Here is a 15,260-nt window from a genome sequence, read left to right on the forward strand (position 1 = left end):
CCCCCCCCCCACCCCCCCCCCCCCCCACCCCCCCCCCCCCCCACCCCCCCCCCCCCCCACCCCCCCCCCCCCCCACCCCCCCCCCCCCCCACCCCCCCCCCCCCCCACCCCCCCCCCCCCCCACCCCCCCCCCCCCCCACCCCCCCCCCCCCCCACCCCCCCCCCCCCCCACCCCCCCCCCCCCCCACCCCCCCCCCCCCCCACCCCCCCCCCCCCCCACCCCCCCCCCCCCCCACCCCCCCCCCCCCCCACCCCCCCCCCCCCCCACCCCCCCCCCCCCCCACCCCCCCCCCCCCCCACCCCCCCCCCCCCCCACCCCCCCCCCCCCCCACCCCCCCCCCCCCCCACCCCCCCCCCCCCCCACCCCCCCCCCCCCCCACCCCCCCCCCCCCCCACCCCCCCCCCCCCCCACCCCCCCCCCCCCCCACCCCCCCCCCCCCCCACCCCCCCCCCCCCCCACCCCCCCCCCCCCCCACCCCCCCCCCCCCCCACCCCCCCCCCCCCCCACCCCCCCCCCCCCCCACCCCCCCCCCCCCCCACCCCCCCCCCCCCCCACCCCCCCCCCCCCCCACCCCCCCCCCCCCCCACCCCCCCCCCCCCCCACCCCCCCCCCCCCCCACCCCCCCCCCCCCCCACCCCCCCCCCCCCCCACCCCCCCCCCCCCCCACCCCCCCCCCCCCCCACCCCCCCCCCCCCCCACCCCCCCCCCCCCCCACCCCCCCCCCCCCCCACCCCCCCCCCCCCCCACCCCCCCCCCCCCCCACCCCCCCCCCCCCCCACCCCCCCCCCCCCCCACCCCCCCCCCCCCCCACCCCCCCCCCCCCCCACCCCCCCCCCCCCCCACCCCCCCCCCCCCCCACCCCCCCCCCCCCCCACCCCCCCCCCCCCCCACCCCCCCCCCCCCCCACCCCCCCCCCCCCCCACCCCCCCCCCCCCCCACCCCCCCCCCCCCCCACCCCCCCCCCCCCCCACCCCCCCCCCCCCCCACCCCCCCCCCCCCCCACCCCCCCCCCCCCCCACCCCCCCCCCCCCCCACCCCCCCCCCCCCCCACCCCCCCCCCCCCCCACCCCCCCCCCCCCCCACCCCCCCCCCCCCCCACCCCCCCCCCCCCCCACCCCCCCCCCCCCCCACCCCCCCCCCCCCCCACCCCCCCCCCCCCCCACCCCCCCCCCCCCCCACCCCCCCCCCCCCCCACCCCCCCCCCCCCCCACCCCCCCCCCCCCCCACCCCCCCCCCCCCCCACCCCCCCCCCCCCCCACCCCCCCCCCCCCCCACCCCCCCCCCCCCCCACCCCCCCCCCCCCCCACCCCCCCCCCCCCCCACCCCCCCCCCCCCCCACCCCCCCCCCCCCCCACCCCCCCCCCCCCCCACCCCCCCCCCCCCCCACCCCCCCCCCCCCCCACCCCCCCCCCCCCCCACCCCCCCCCCCCCCCACCCCCCCCCCCCCCCACCCCCCCCCCCCCCCACCCCCCCCCCCCCCCACCCCCCCCCCCCCCCACCCCCCCCCCCCCCCACCCCCCCCCCCCCCCACCCCCCCCCCCCCCCACCCCCCCCCCCCCCCACCCCCCCCCCCCCCCACCCCCCCCCCCCCCCACCCCCCCCCCCCCCCACCCCCCCCCCCCCCCACCCCCCCCCCCCCCCACCCCCCCCCCCCCCCACCCCCCCCCCCCCCCACCCCCCCCCCCCCCCACCCCCCCCCCCCCCCACCCCCCCCCCCCCCCACCCCCCCCCCCCCCCACCCCCCCCCCCCCCCACCCCCCCCCCCCCCCACCCCCCCCCCCCCCCACCCCCCCCCCCCCCCACCCCCCCCCCCCCCCACCCCCCCCCCCCCCCACCCCCCCCCCCCCCCACCCCCCCCCCCCCCCACCCCCCCCCCCCCCCACCCCCCCCCCCCCCCACCCCCCCCCCCCCCCACCCCCCCCCCCCCCCACCCCCCCCCCCCCCCACCCCCCCCCCCCCCCACCCCCCCCCCCCCCCACCCCCCCCCCCCCCCACCCCCCCCCCCCCCCACCCCCCCCCCCCCCCACCCCCCCCCCCCCCCACCCCCCCCCCCCCCCACCCCCCCCCCCCCCCACCCCCCCCCCCCCCCACCCCCCCCCCCCCCCACCCCCCCCCCCCCCCACCCCCCCCCCCCCCCACCCCCCCCCCCCCCCACCCCCCCCCCCCCCCACCCCCCCCCCCCCCCACCCCCCCCCCCCCCCACCCCCCCCCCCCCCCACCCCCCCCCCCCCCCACCCCCCCCCCCCCCCACCCCCCCCCCCCCCCACCCCCCCCCCCCCCCACCCCCCCCCCCCCCCACCCCCCCCCCCCCCCACCCCCCCCCCCCCCCACCCCCCCCCCCCCCCACCCCCCCCCCCCCCCACCCCCCCCCCCCCCCACCCCCCCCCCCCCCCACCCCCCCCCCCCCCCACCCCCCCCCCCCCCCACCCCCCCCCCCCCCCACCCCCCCCCCCCCCCACCCCCCCCCCCCCCCACCCCCCCCCCCCCCCACCCCCCCCCCCCCCCACCCCCCCCCCCCCCCACCCCCCCCCCCCCCCACCCCCCCCCCCCCCCACCCCCCCCCCCCCCCACCCCCCCCCCCCCCCACCCCCCCCCCCCCCCACCCCCCCCCCCCCCCACCCCCCCCCCCCCCCACCCCCCCCCCCCCCCACCCCCCCCCCCCCCCACCCCCCCCCCCCCCCACCCCCCCCCCCCCCCACCCCCCCCCCCCCCCACCCCCCCCCCCCCCCACCCCCCCCCCCCCCCACCCCCCCCCCCCCCCACCCCCCCCCCCCCCCACCCCCCCCCCCCCCCACCCCCCCCCCCCCCCACCCCCCCCCCCCCCCACCCCCCCCCCCCCCCACCCCCCCCCCCCCCCACCCCCCCCCCCCCCCACCCCCCCCCCCCCCCACCCCCCCCCCCCCCCACCCCCCCCCCCCCCCACCCCCCCCCCCCCCCACCCCCCCCCCCCCCCACCCCCCCCCCCCCCCACCCCCCCCCCCCCCCACCCCCCCCCCCCCCCACCCCCCCCCCCCCCCACCCCCCCCCCCCCCCACCCCCCCCCCCCCCCACCCCCCCCCCCCCCCACCCCCCCCCCCCCCCACCCCCCCCCCCCCCCACCCCCCCCCCCCCCCACCCCCCCCCCCCCCCACCCCCCCCCCCCCCCACCCCCCCCCCCCCCCACCCCCCCCCCCCCCCACCCCCCCCCCCCCCCACCCCCCCCCCCCCCCACCCCCCCCCCCCCCCACCCCCCCCCCCCCCCACCCCCCCCCCCCCCCACCCCCCCCCCCCCCCACCCCCCCCCCCCCCCACCCCCCCCCCCCCCCACCCCCCCCCCCCCCCACCCCCCCCCCCCCCCACCCCCCCCCCCCCCCACCCCCCCCCCCCCCCACCCCCCCCCCCCCCCACCCCCCCCCCCCCCCACCCCCCCCCCCCCCCACCCCCCCCCCCCCCCACCCCCCCCCCCCCCCACCCCCCCCCCCCCCCACCCCCCCCCCCCCCCACCCCCCCCCCCCCCCACCCCCCCCCCCCCCCACCCCCCCCCCCCCCCACCCCCCCCCCCCCCCACCCCCCCCCCCCCCCACCCCCCCCCCCCCCCACCCCCCCCCCCCCCCACCCCCCCCCCCCCCCACCCCCCCCCCCCCCCACCCCCCCCCCCCCCCACCCCCCCCCCCCCCCACCCCCCCCCCCCCCCACCCCCCCCCCCCCCCACCCCCCCCCCCCCCCACCCCCCCCCCCCCCCACCCCCCCCCCCCCCCACCCCCCCCCCCCCCCACCCCCCCCCCCCCCCACCCCCCCCCCCCCCCACCCCCCCCCCCCCCCACCCCCCCCCCCCCCCACCCCCCCCCCCCCCCACCCCCCCCCCCCCCCACCCCCCCCCCCCCCCACCCCCCCCCCCCCCCACCCCCCCCCCCCCCCACCCCCCCCCCCCCCCACCCCCCCCCCCCCCCACCCCCCCCCCCCCCCACCCCCCCCCCCCCCCACCCCCCCCCCCCCCCACCCCCCCCCCCCCCCACCCCCCCCCCCCCCCACCCCCCCCCCCCCCCACCCCCCCCCCCCCCCACCCCCCCCCCCCCCCACCCCCCCCCCCCCCCACCCCCCCCCCCCCCCACCCCCCCCCCCCCCCACCCCCCCCCCCCCCCACCCCCCCCCCCCCCCACCCCCCCCCCCCCCCACCCCCCCCCCCCCCCACCCCCCCCCCCCCCCACCCCCCCCCCCCCCCACCCCCCCCCCCCCCCACCCCCCCCCCCCCCCACCCCCCCCCCCCCCCACCCCCCCCCCCCCCCACCCCCCCCCCCCCCCACCCCCCCCCCCCCCCACCCCCCCCCCCCCCCACCCCCCCCCCCCCCCACCCCCCCCCCCCCCCACCCCCCCCCCCCCCCACCCCCCCCCCCCCCCACCCCCCCCCCCCCCCACCCCCCCCCCCCCCCACCCCCCCCCCCCCCCACCCCCCCCCCCCCCCACCCCCCCCCCCCCCCACCCCCCCCCCCCCCCACCCCCCCCCCCCCCCACCCCCCCCCCCCCCCACCCCCCCCCCCCCCCACCCCCCCCCCCCCCCACCCCCCCCCCCCCCCACCCCCCCCCCCCCCCACCCCCCCCCCCCCCCACCCCCCCCCCCCCCCACCCCCCCCCCCCCCCACCCCCCCCCCCCCCCACCCCCCCCCCCCCCCACCCCCCCCCCCCCCCACCCCCCCCCCCCCCCACCCCCCCCCCCCCCCACCCCCCCCCCCCCCCACCCCCCCCCCCCCCCACCCCCCCCCCCCCCCACCCCCCCCCCCCCCCACCCCCCCCCCCCCCCACCCCCCCCCCCCCCCACCCCCCCCCCCCCCCACCCCCCCCCCCCCCCACCCCCCCCCCCCCCCACCCCCCCCCCCCCCCACCCCCCCCCCCCCCCACCCCCCCCCCCCCCCACCCCCCCCCCCCCCCACCCCCCCCCCCCCCCACCCCCCCCCCCCCCCACCCCCCCCCCCCCCCACCCCCCCCCCCCCCCACCCCCCCCCCCCCCCACCCCCCCCCCCCCCCACCCCCCCCCCCCCCCACCCCCCCCCCCCCCCACCCCCCCCCCCCCCCACCCCCCCCCCCCCCCACCCCCCCCCCCCCCCACCCCCCCCCCCCCCCACCCCCCCCCCCCCCCACCCCCCCCCCCCCCCACCCCCCCCCCCCCCCACCCCCCCCCCCCCCCACCCCCCCCCCCCCCCACCCCCCCCCCCCCCCACCCCCCCCCCCCCCCACCCCCCCCCCCCCCCACCCCCCCCCCCCCCCACCCCCCCCCCCCCCCACCCCCCCCCCCCCCCACCCCCCCCCCCCCCCACCCCCCCCCCCCCCCACCCCCCCCCCCCCCCACCCCCCCCCCCCCCCACCCCCCCCCCCCCCCACCCCCCCCCCCCCCCACCCCCCCCCCCCCCCACCCCCCCCCCCCCCCACCCCCCCCCCCCCCCACCCCCCCCCCCCCCCACCCCCCCCCCCCCCCACCCCCCCCCCCCCCCACCCCCCCCCCCCCCCACCCCCCCCCCCCCCCACCCCCCCCCCCCCCCACCCCCCCCCCCCCCCACCCCCCCCCCCCCCCACCCCCCCCCCCCCCCACCCCCCCCCCCCCCCACCCCCCCCCCCCCCCACCCCCCCCCCCCCCCACCCCCCCCCCCCCCCACCCCCCCCCCCCCCCACCCCCCCCCCCCCCCACCCCCCCCCCCCCCCACCCCCCCCCCCCCCCACCCCCCCCCCCCCCCACCCCCCCCCCCCCCCACCCCCCCCCCCCCCCACCCCCCCCCCCCCCCACCCCCCCCCCCCCCCACCCCCCCCCCCCCCCACCCCCCCCCCCCCCCACCCCCCCCCCCCCCCACCCCCCCCCCCCCCCACCCCCCCCCCCCCCCACCCCCCCCCCCCCCCACCCCCCCCCCCCCCCACCCCCCCCCCCCCCCACCCCCCCCCCCCCCCACCCCCCCCCCCCCCCACCCCCCCCCCCCCCCACCCCCCCCCCCCCCCACCCCCCCCCCCCCCCACCCCCCCCCCCCCCCACCCCCCCCCCCCCCCACCCCCCCCCCCCCCCACCCCCCCCCCCCCCCACCCCCCCCCCCCCCCACCCCCCCCCCCCCCCACCCCCCCCCCCCCCCACCCCCCCCCCCCCCCACCCCCCCCCCCCCCCACCCCCCCCCCCCCCCACCCCCCCCCCCCCCCACCCCCCCCCCCCCCCACCCCCCCCCCCCCCCACCCCCCCCCCCCCCCACCCCCCCCCCCCCCCACCCCCCCCCCCACCCACCCCCCCCCCCCCCCACCCCCCCCATATCTATCTATCTATCTATCTATCTATCTATCTATCTATCTATCTATTATTAGATTTTTATACCGCCCTCCCCTGGAGGGCTCAGGGCGGTGTACAAATAAATATATGCAGATAGGGAAAAGTTAAAAACCAGCACAAATATAATACTAGCCCTGTCTCCCTATTAAAACCGATAACAACAATACAGTCAGCATCCAAGAACTAAAACCGACCCCCCCACCCCCCGAGGAACCCCAAAAGGTCCCCTTTTTCATGGAGTATATCATTTTGTAGAAAGCATCATATTAGGAGAGGGATTTTCTCTCTCTGCAAAACACATGATTCTAATGAAAACAAGAAAAAGAGTTTCCATTTATACCCCACGTTTCTCTCCTGTAAGGAGTCTCACGGTGACTGACAAGCTCCTTTCCCTTCCTCTCCCCACAACAGACACCTTGTGAGGCAGGTGGGGCTGAGAGAGTCCTGAGAGAACTGTGACTGGCCCAACGTCACCCAGCAGGAATGTAGGAGTGCGGAAACACATCTGGTTCACTAGATAAGCCTGTGCCACTCGAGTGGAGGAGTGGGGAATCAAACCCGGTTCTCCAGATTAGAATCCACTTGTTCTCAACCGCCCACCACTCTCGCTGACTGACTGAACACTTCATTCTCATATCAGTGCCTGTGTTTTATTAACTTAGACATTTATACCCCGCTGACCTCCACAATGGGAATCCAAAGCAGCTGATAATGTTGGACACCCTGCTAGAATTTTTCCTCACAGGTAGGTTAGGCTGAGAGAAAGAGATAGACTGATCTAAGGTCACCCGGTACGTTTCCATGGCAAAACTCGGATTCGAACCCAAGCCTCCCAGATCCTAATCCAACACTCAAACTATCAAACCATGCCAGCTCTCGTCATATTATCTCAGTCGTCCTTCCAGCAACCCTATAAGGTAGGCCAGCGCTGCTATCCCCATAGTAAAACATGATTGGGGGGGGGGGGGGAATGGCTTGTTCGAGGCTCCTGGTTGAGGTCACAACAAAGGAGAGATCCGAATCAGGGGCAGCCAGATGTTTGGGCTCTGCTGCACCAGTTCCCCAGGAAATTGGGAGAGATGGACTCACCATGCTCAGCCCTCCGGAGCGTCCGGAGCAGATGGAAGCGTGAGTGGACGCCCCTGTTGCGCCGCCGGTTAACGGGGAGCCCCTGAGAAGATAACAGAGAGAAAGAGAAGGAATCTGCATGAAACGCGACGGCGAAAGAAAAACGGTGGCTCTGTTGAGCGAACAATAAACAAAAAAATCTCACCAGTCCTGCTGTTTAAGAATACACAGACACACACAAACGTCTGTGCTTACTAATTTACTGTGAATTGAAAAGTGAATATAAGTGCACTTCCATCTAAAACGGCTATGAACACACATAAATACACAAACACAAAATTACAGGGGGCATACATTAAAAATGCTGGGGGGAAGAATTAGGACTCATAAAAGGAAACATTTCTTCACGCAACGTGTGGTTGGTGTTTGGAATATGCTGCCACAGGAGGTGGTGATGGCCACTAACCTGGATAGCTTTAAAGGGGGCTTGGACAGATTTATGGAGGAGAAGTCGATCTCTGGCTACCAATCTTGATCCTCCTTGATCTCAGATTGCAAATGCCTTAGCAGACCAGGTGCTCGGGAGCAGCAGCCGCAGAAGGCCATTGCTTTCACCTCCTGCACGTGAGCTCCCAAAGGCATCTGGTGGGCCGCTGCGAGTAGCAGAGTGCTGGACAAGATGGACTCTGGTCTGATCCAGCAGGTTCTTTCTTACGTTCTTACAAAAAAATTCCAAACCACTAACAATACACATGTACAAAAAATTCAATTGCATACATAATTATGATCTAGGAATGCTTTTTGTTTTTTTTTAATATAGATTTTTATTGTATAGAATATTTATACATTTGTTACATTCAATATCTTCATTTCATCTACACATTTTTTCATTTCCCCCCTCCCCCCCTTTTCTATTGATTGTTTTATGCAAGCAGCAGGAGATTCATTCTTCTTATTCTCTTATTCCATAGTTCTTTGTTAAATCCGGCTTCTTCCATCCATGTTTCATACACTGTCCATAATTGGAATTCTTTTTGTTTTTAACTGTGTAGCGAAACACAGATTAAATTTAATTTTCAGCGTAAATAGCAATAGTCAGCATACATAAGGGACTCGGGTTAGTGGTTATAATAGCGGTACGCCTTCTTAGGAGTGCAAAAATATCCAGAAAAAGGGATTCTAAAACTTCCTCAGTAGAATGCTGTGACCATTAGGTACAGTAGTACTCCTCTGCGAACGGGTAATTCAATGCCATATCAACGCAGGAACTTTCAACAGTATTAAATACAGGATACGATCAGGTGCTACAGTAGCAGAGAACTACTACTGTCCCTAATGGCCAGAGCATTCTGCTGAGGAAACGCTCACAAAAACATCTCATCGCGGATGGCGTTTTAGAATGCCTTTTTGCTGGATATTTTTGCACTCCCAAAGAAGGTGTACAGCTATTGTAACCGCTAACCAAAGTATGCTGACTATTACTATCTACTCTAATGGACTGCATCTTTAATTTTAATCTGTGTTTCATTACACAGTCAATAAGAACATAAGAACTAGCCTGCTGGATCAGACCAGAGTCCATCTAGTCCAGCACTCTGCTACTCGCAGTGGCCCACCAAGTGTCTTTGTATTTATGTATATTCGTAACTGTTCTAGATAACAGCGCACTTATATTCACTTTTCAGTTCACTTCAGTAAATGATTAAGTATAGAAATTTGTGTGCACGAGTGTGTGTTCGTACGCAGCAGGACTGGTGTTGTTGTTTTTTTTTGTTTATTGTTCCTCGGTACACTAGAGTCGTGGTTATAGTGTGTAATGTAGCTATGCAGAGCAAGCACAGGTGGGTGCAGGAGGAAAGGAGTTATTCCTGATGTAGAAAAGACCCAGTAGCAACAGAGGCTACAGCGGTATTTGCAATAAAACGGAAGGCAGAAGAATGCCCTAGTTTAGCAAACCGGGGAAATCAACGAAGGGAGCTCCTAACAATGGCAAAGCTAATGGGCTCCGTGGACGAGAGACTGAATCGAGAATTCCAAGCAAAATGGAAAACGTATTTTTCACATTATTTTCAAAAATAAGATGAATAATGAAAAGTTGGGTAGGTTTTAGCATATCGGAGACTGCATTTAAAAAAGGATCACATAGGGGAAAACTGACGGAGTAATCATAATATGCTAATTCGATAGTAAGATGTGGGCTTTGTGAGGAAAAAAATCACGATAGAAATCACTTATCAATCTTTTATTATTATAATCTATTAGAATTCTTTTTTTTTAAATGGTAAAACCTGTTGATTATCTTAGGATTTTGTAGAATGTCTGTATAATTTCGCTGCAACTTTTAGGCCCCTTCCGCACACTCAGGATAACGCACTTTCAATCCACTTTCAGTGCACTTTGCCGCTGGATTTTACTGTGTGGAATAGCAAAATCCACTTGTGAAAGTGGACTGAAAGTGCATTATTCTGCATGTGCATCCCATTCCCTTGACCCAGGGGTCTGCAACCTGTGGCTCTCCAGATGTTCATGGACTACAATTCCCATCAGCCCCTGCCAACATGGGACTGATGGGATTTGTAGTCCATGAACATCTGGAGAGCCACAGGTTGCAGACCCCTTGACCTATGTGACGGTGAGTTCCGCCATTAATGATCCGCCGCGCATCCTTCTGGGATGCCACCAGCCCCTTCACCCGAACACCCCCTTACGTGATAAGTTGGGCGCTGTCGTGTGGAACCTTCGGCAGCAGCACCTGCTGCCTCCAGCGCAGGAAGCGCTCCAGTATAAGGTGAGGACGCCCCTCCACGGACACCTTGTCTTGGTCGGTCCAGACTTCACAGCTCACGAGCGCCACCCGCAGGCCCAACTGACGGTAAAACTGCATGGGGTAAATTTGAGGAGAAAGGGAGGCTTAGAAAGAGACTGAAAGCTCGAATCACTTCTGTTCGGCCATGTAAAGTAACAGAGAGAAATCGTATTGAGAGAATCACCTCTCACCCGGTTTAGAAAAACGGATCTTTCTCCTATCAGACACCAACCCTCTTATTACATACCCCGTGTTTCCCCGAAAATAAGACAGTGTCTTATATTAATTTTTGCTCCCCAAGATGCGCTATGTCTTATTTTCAGGAGATGTCTTATTTTTCCTGTGTTCTGTTCGTCGGGCATGCTTCCAAACAAAAACTTTGCTACGTCTTACTTTCGGGGGATGCCTTATATTTCGCACGTCAGCAAAACCTCCACTACGTCTTATTTTCCGGGGATGTCTTATATTCGGGGAAAGAGGGTACAACTATCGCTTTTGGCCCCGGAATACCAGTCAAATATCAATTATCAGAGATCATGCGCTTGTGCCTAGCTACTGAGAATGGATGAAATGTTGTATATTTGCTGCGTGGGGTTTTTTAAAAATTCTGCATCGTGACGGCCTTTGATTTTAAACAATAAATACATTCATTCATCACCCTAAAAATGAAAAGGGCAGGGTCACAGGCTTCAGCAACCCTTTATTCCAGCTGTATATTTTGTTCTCTATTTGTGCAAACACTTTTCTCCCAGTGTCACTTCCTTACCTATAAATGCCCTCTCCAGGTTTTAACTAAGGCCGGGTGATGTCATGGGGCGGGCTTGGTGATGTCACAGGGCGGGGCATGCTTCAGCTTCAATCTAGAACCGTTCTACCAGAGGTGGGATCCAGCAGGTTCTCACAGGTTCCCGAGAGTAGGTTACTAATTCTTTGTGTGTGCCGAGAGGGGGTGACTAATGGGTGATTTTGCCACGTGATTTTTGCCTTAGTTACGCCCCTCCTCTCAGCAGTAGCGCACAGAACTTGAAGCAGTCTAGCAGGAGCTGCACCGGCGTGCGTGGCAGCCTGCGCCTGCGTGCATTCGTTTCCCGCCCAAGGACCGGCGCAGCGGCTGTGTCCTTGCCCCAGCCCCGCCCGGGAATGCCCGGCCCCTGGAATGCCCGGCCACGCCCCCGTTGTGCCCTGCCCATCCCCATTGGCGCTACGCCACAGTTTGAATCCCACCACCATGGGAACCTGTTACTCAAATTTTTTGGCTCCCACCACTAGTTCTGGCCTTTGTAATCTATACAGTATTAATTTAGAACGTTTTAATCCCACTCAATTTCGGATCCCCCCATTTTAAATCCTGTAAGGAGACTAATGGTGTCCTACAAGCTCCTTTCCCCTCTTCACCCCACAACACGCCCACTTCACGCCGACCCCCTCCGTCCGCAGCCTGGGGGTCCACCTGGATTTGTCTCTCTCAATGGAGACCCAGGTGGCCCATACAACCCGGGCTGCTTTTTTCCACCTTCGTCAGGCCCGGCGACTGGCCCCTTCACTCTCCAGAAGGCGGATCTAGCCTCTGTGATCCAATTTTACGCAACGGTCATCTCCAGATTAGACTATTGCTTAACTTCGGCATCTACGCGGGCCTTCCCTTAGCGTTTGACCCGGCCCGATTAAAACTGTGAAAGTTCACCATGCAGCAGCGACGTCTGCTTACAGGCAGCGGCTTCGAGAACACATTCAGCACTGTGCTTTCGCGGCAGCTGCATTGGCTTCCAATGAGTTCCGGATCATCTTCAAAGGTGTTGGTGCTGACCTTTAAGGCCATTAAGCGGCCTGGGGCCATCGATAATCTTGAGACCGCATCACCCCCATGCGATCCCTCTGGCGGCCCACTCTCCGATCGGTGGAGGCCAATCTACTGTGATGGTCCCTGGCCCCTCGGTAATGCGGCTGGCCTCCACGGAGCCAGGACAGCTACAGCCCTGGCCCCGGCCTGGTAGGAGCGGCTGTTCCACCAGCTGTCAGGACCCTCTTGGGACAGAAGTCCGCTGCAGGGCCTGTAAGGCAGAGCTGTTCAGCCGGGCGCTTTGGAGGAACCAGCCGCTAATAGTGCCCCTTCCTTGGCCCTTAACATCTGGGCGCTAACCACCTAATGAGACTTCGCCATGCACTCCCGCTTTACGCCGCGGGGAGGGAGGGACTTTATATTTTCGGAACGCTGGACGCCACCTACATTTTGAATTTAAATTTAAATCTAAACTTGAGTTTTATACTTGGCCGAATTATATGTTAGGGGAATTTTATAAGCATGCTTTTAAATGTTTATTTAATTATATTGTGTTTTAAATGTTGTACACCGCCCAGAGCCCTTCGGGGATGGGGCGGTATAAAAATCTAATAAATAAATAAATAAAATAAACAGACACCTTGTGAGGCAGGTGGGGCTGAGAGAGTCCTGAGAGAACTGGGACTAGCCGATGGTCACCCAGAAGGAATGTAGGAGTGCGGAAACACATCTGGTTCAGCAGAGAAGCCTCTGCCACTCAGGTGGAGGAGTGGGGAATCAAACCAGGTTTTCTAGATTAGAATCCACCTGCTTTTAACCACTACACCATGAACTCCCGGGCCGAGTTCAAGGCTGCCAACTCTACTGAAGCCTTCTCTTTTCCATCTCTGCCCTCCCAAAGCGTCCTTCTGCCTTTACGGCTCCACCTATTCTCCCTCGTTGCTCTCTTAGTGGGAAGTTGCCACCCAATCCCTTCCCATTCAAACCTCCTGCTCTTCAGCCCCTATAGAAATCCAGGCTTGTGATTCTGTTTTTCCCCCCTTTTCACCTTCACAACCCCAGTTTGACTGCAAGTTCCTCGGGGCAGGGACCACCCTTTTACATTCAGAATGTAGCACCAACAGAATCCTATTAACAGGCTGATCGGTACCCTCTCTTGTCCACACTGTCAAATCTGCAAAGTTGGCTACGCACCCCGTCCATATGGCTAGCGATTTCCAGCATCCGGATCTGGATTTGGTTGAGGTCGAAATACAGCTCGTACTGAAACGAGAGAATCACACTGGGATCGTTTCGGGCAGAGATGGCCGGACATCGGTAAAGACTTCGCCGACCTAGCACAGTGGCAGATAGGAAGGCGCTCCAAAGGGTGATCACTTCTGCACAGAGGATTATCGGCTGCCCTCTCCCCTCCTTGGAAGAACTCTATAATTCCCGGAGCCTAAAGAAAGCCCAAAATATTCTGAGAGACCCGTCTCATCCGGCACACTCTCTTTTTGAACTGTGACCATCCGGCAGACGACACAGGTCTATCAAAACTAGGACAAAGAGGTTTAGAGACAGCTTCTACTCTAGAGCTGCGGCGATGCTGAACTCTGCGGCTTCGTGTTGATGTGTCTGGGGCTGTGTAGGGATGGGTGGAGGAAGGGGAAAGTGAGGATGGGGTATGAGTCTGGAATTGTGTGCATCGAGGAATGCTGCTGTAAATTTCGTTGTGCGTGCACAATGACAATAAAAAATGCTTATGCTTATGCTTCTAACTTTCTTTTCCGTTTGCTCAAGAAGATCCGCACAAGATCCGATCTAAAGTCAAACAGAACCTTCAGGGAAACCCACAAGGTAAGAGCAGAGGCGTACCGGGAGAAAATGGCGCCCGGGCCCCGACCTGCTCCAACGCCTCGACTCCACCCCACTTACCGCCGCCGGGACCACAGGGGGGCGTGGGAGGGGCGCTGGGGCAGGCCGAGTCCTGGAGCAAGCCATTTACTTCTCTTTCAACTTTGAGAGAGGCCTGCTTTATTGGAGCCTGCCGTGGGGCACCCCTTGAGGCCGGGCCGAGGCTGTCTGGCATTCTCCTGGGCCACAATAAATTGTGCCCAAGCACCAGTTGGGCTGAGAACCCTCCTGCTAGCTTGAGAAGGAACGGTTGTCGCCTTTTTGCTTTGTACTGTTTTGCCTTGATGTTTCCGGAGATGGAAGGAAGCAGGGTGGCCAGGGGGAACCTTTAGGGCAGTAATGGCGAACCTTTTCGAGACCGAGTGCCCAAATTGCAACCCAAAACCCACTTATTTATCGCAAAGTGCCAACATGGCAATTTAACCTGAACACTGAGGTTTCAGTTTAGGAAAAACGGTTGGTTCCAAGGCGTGTGTTACTCGGGAGTAAGCTTGGTGGTAATCGGTGGCTTTGCTTTGGAGCAACCGTGCAACTCTTCCAATTGGTGAATCACAACCCTTGGAGGGTTAACTCAGAAGGAAGCCCCATTGCCAGCAACCGAGCTTACTCCCAGGAAAAGGATTGCACTTTTGTTCTTCGCATGAAAATCAGTGGGGTTTAACAGTGCTTAACAGGGTTACCCACACTGCTTCCCCAAAACTAGGTCTTAGGTTTAATGCTAATAATCCAGCCCAGTGGCCCAAGCCAGCCTAGATGTGTGTGTGGGGGGGGGTGCGTGCCCACAGAGAGAGCTCTGAGTGCCACCTCTGGCACCCGTGCCATAGGTTCACCACCACTGCTTTAGGGCATCAAGAGGGATGCTAGACGAGCCGATGTTTAGAACTGGCTTCTTCTAGGGCTACACCGCCGTCTGACAACAAAAGACTTCTGGATTGTAATCACTGAGTCCGGTATTGGTCCAGATCCGGGGCTTGACAGCACTGACCGGACCTCAGCTTTTTTAGCTTCAGCAAGATGACCGCATTAGGAAACTCCAACGAGGCACCAGCATTCCCAAGTGACCTTGGACATTCCCAAGTGACCTTGGACTATTCCCGTAGCCTAGGACCCCAGGGCCTGATCCACTGATCCACTACGGTCACATATTCAGAGAGTTACCAATCTCTCTGATACACCTTCCCCTGTTGATGTCTTCTCTAGAAAAATCAAGGCATAGGAGAGGTCAGAGCAAGATCTGGGTCAGGGGCCACTGGGGCATCTCACCTCAGCATGGTCGGCCACCATCACCAGTTCCACGTATCCGTGTTCGGGGTCCACCTGCCGCTTACCCTGAGAGAAGGGAGGAAACATTGAGCCGGATCCCATCAGGTATGCAACAGTCCTTCAGCAAGTGGAAACGCCAACGTGCCCTGACACCTGCTCTACATGGGGC

The 15,260-nt window shown here is 66.9% G+C and overlaps 1 protein-coding gene across 1 annotated transcript in view; it reads right to left on the reverse strand.

Moving 5' to 3' along the window:
• Window positions 1–15,260, reverse strand: part of ADAM15 (ADAM metallopeptidase domain 15) — a 99,197-nt gene that overhangs the window by 54,229 nt on the left and 29,708 nt on the right. The window contains exons 9-12 of the mRNA XM_048482863.1: window positions 15,092–15,157; window positions 13,127–13,195; window positions 10,055–10,224; window positions 7,281–7,449 (exon numbers count right to left, since the gene is read on the reverse strand). Coding sequence (XP_048338820.1) covers window positions 7,281–7,449; window positions 10,055–10,224; window positions 13,127–13,195; window positions 15,092–15,157 — 474 coding nt within the window. The remainder of the gene's footprint in view (window positions 1–7,280; window positions 7,450–10,054; window positions 10,225–13,126; window positions 13,196–15,091; window positions 15,158–15,260) is intronic.

This window comes from Sphaerodactylus townsendi, unplaced genomic scaffold (genome assembly GCF_021028975.2).
Source record: "Sphaerodactylus townsendi isolate TG3544 unplaced genomic scaffold, MPM_Stown_v2.3 scaffold_24, whole genome shotgun sequence".
Classification (NCBI taxonomy): Eukaryota; Metazoa; Chordata; class Lepidosauria; order Squamata; family Sphaerodactylidae; genus Sphaerodactylus; species Sphaerodactylus townsendi.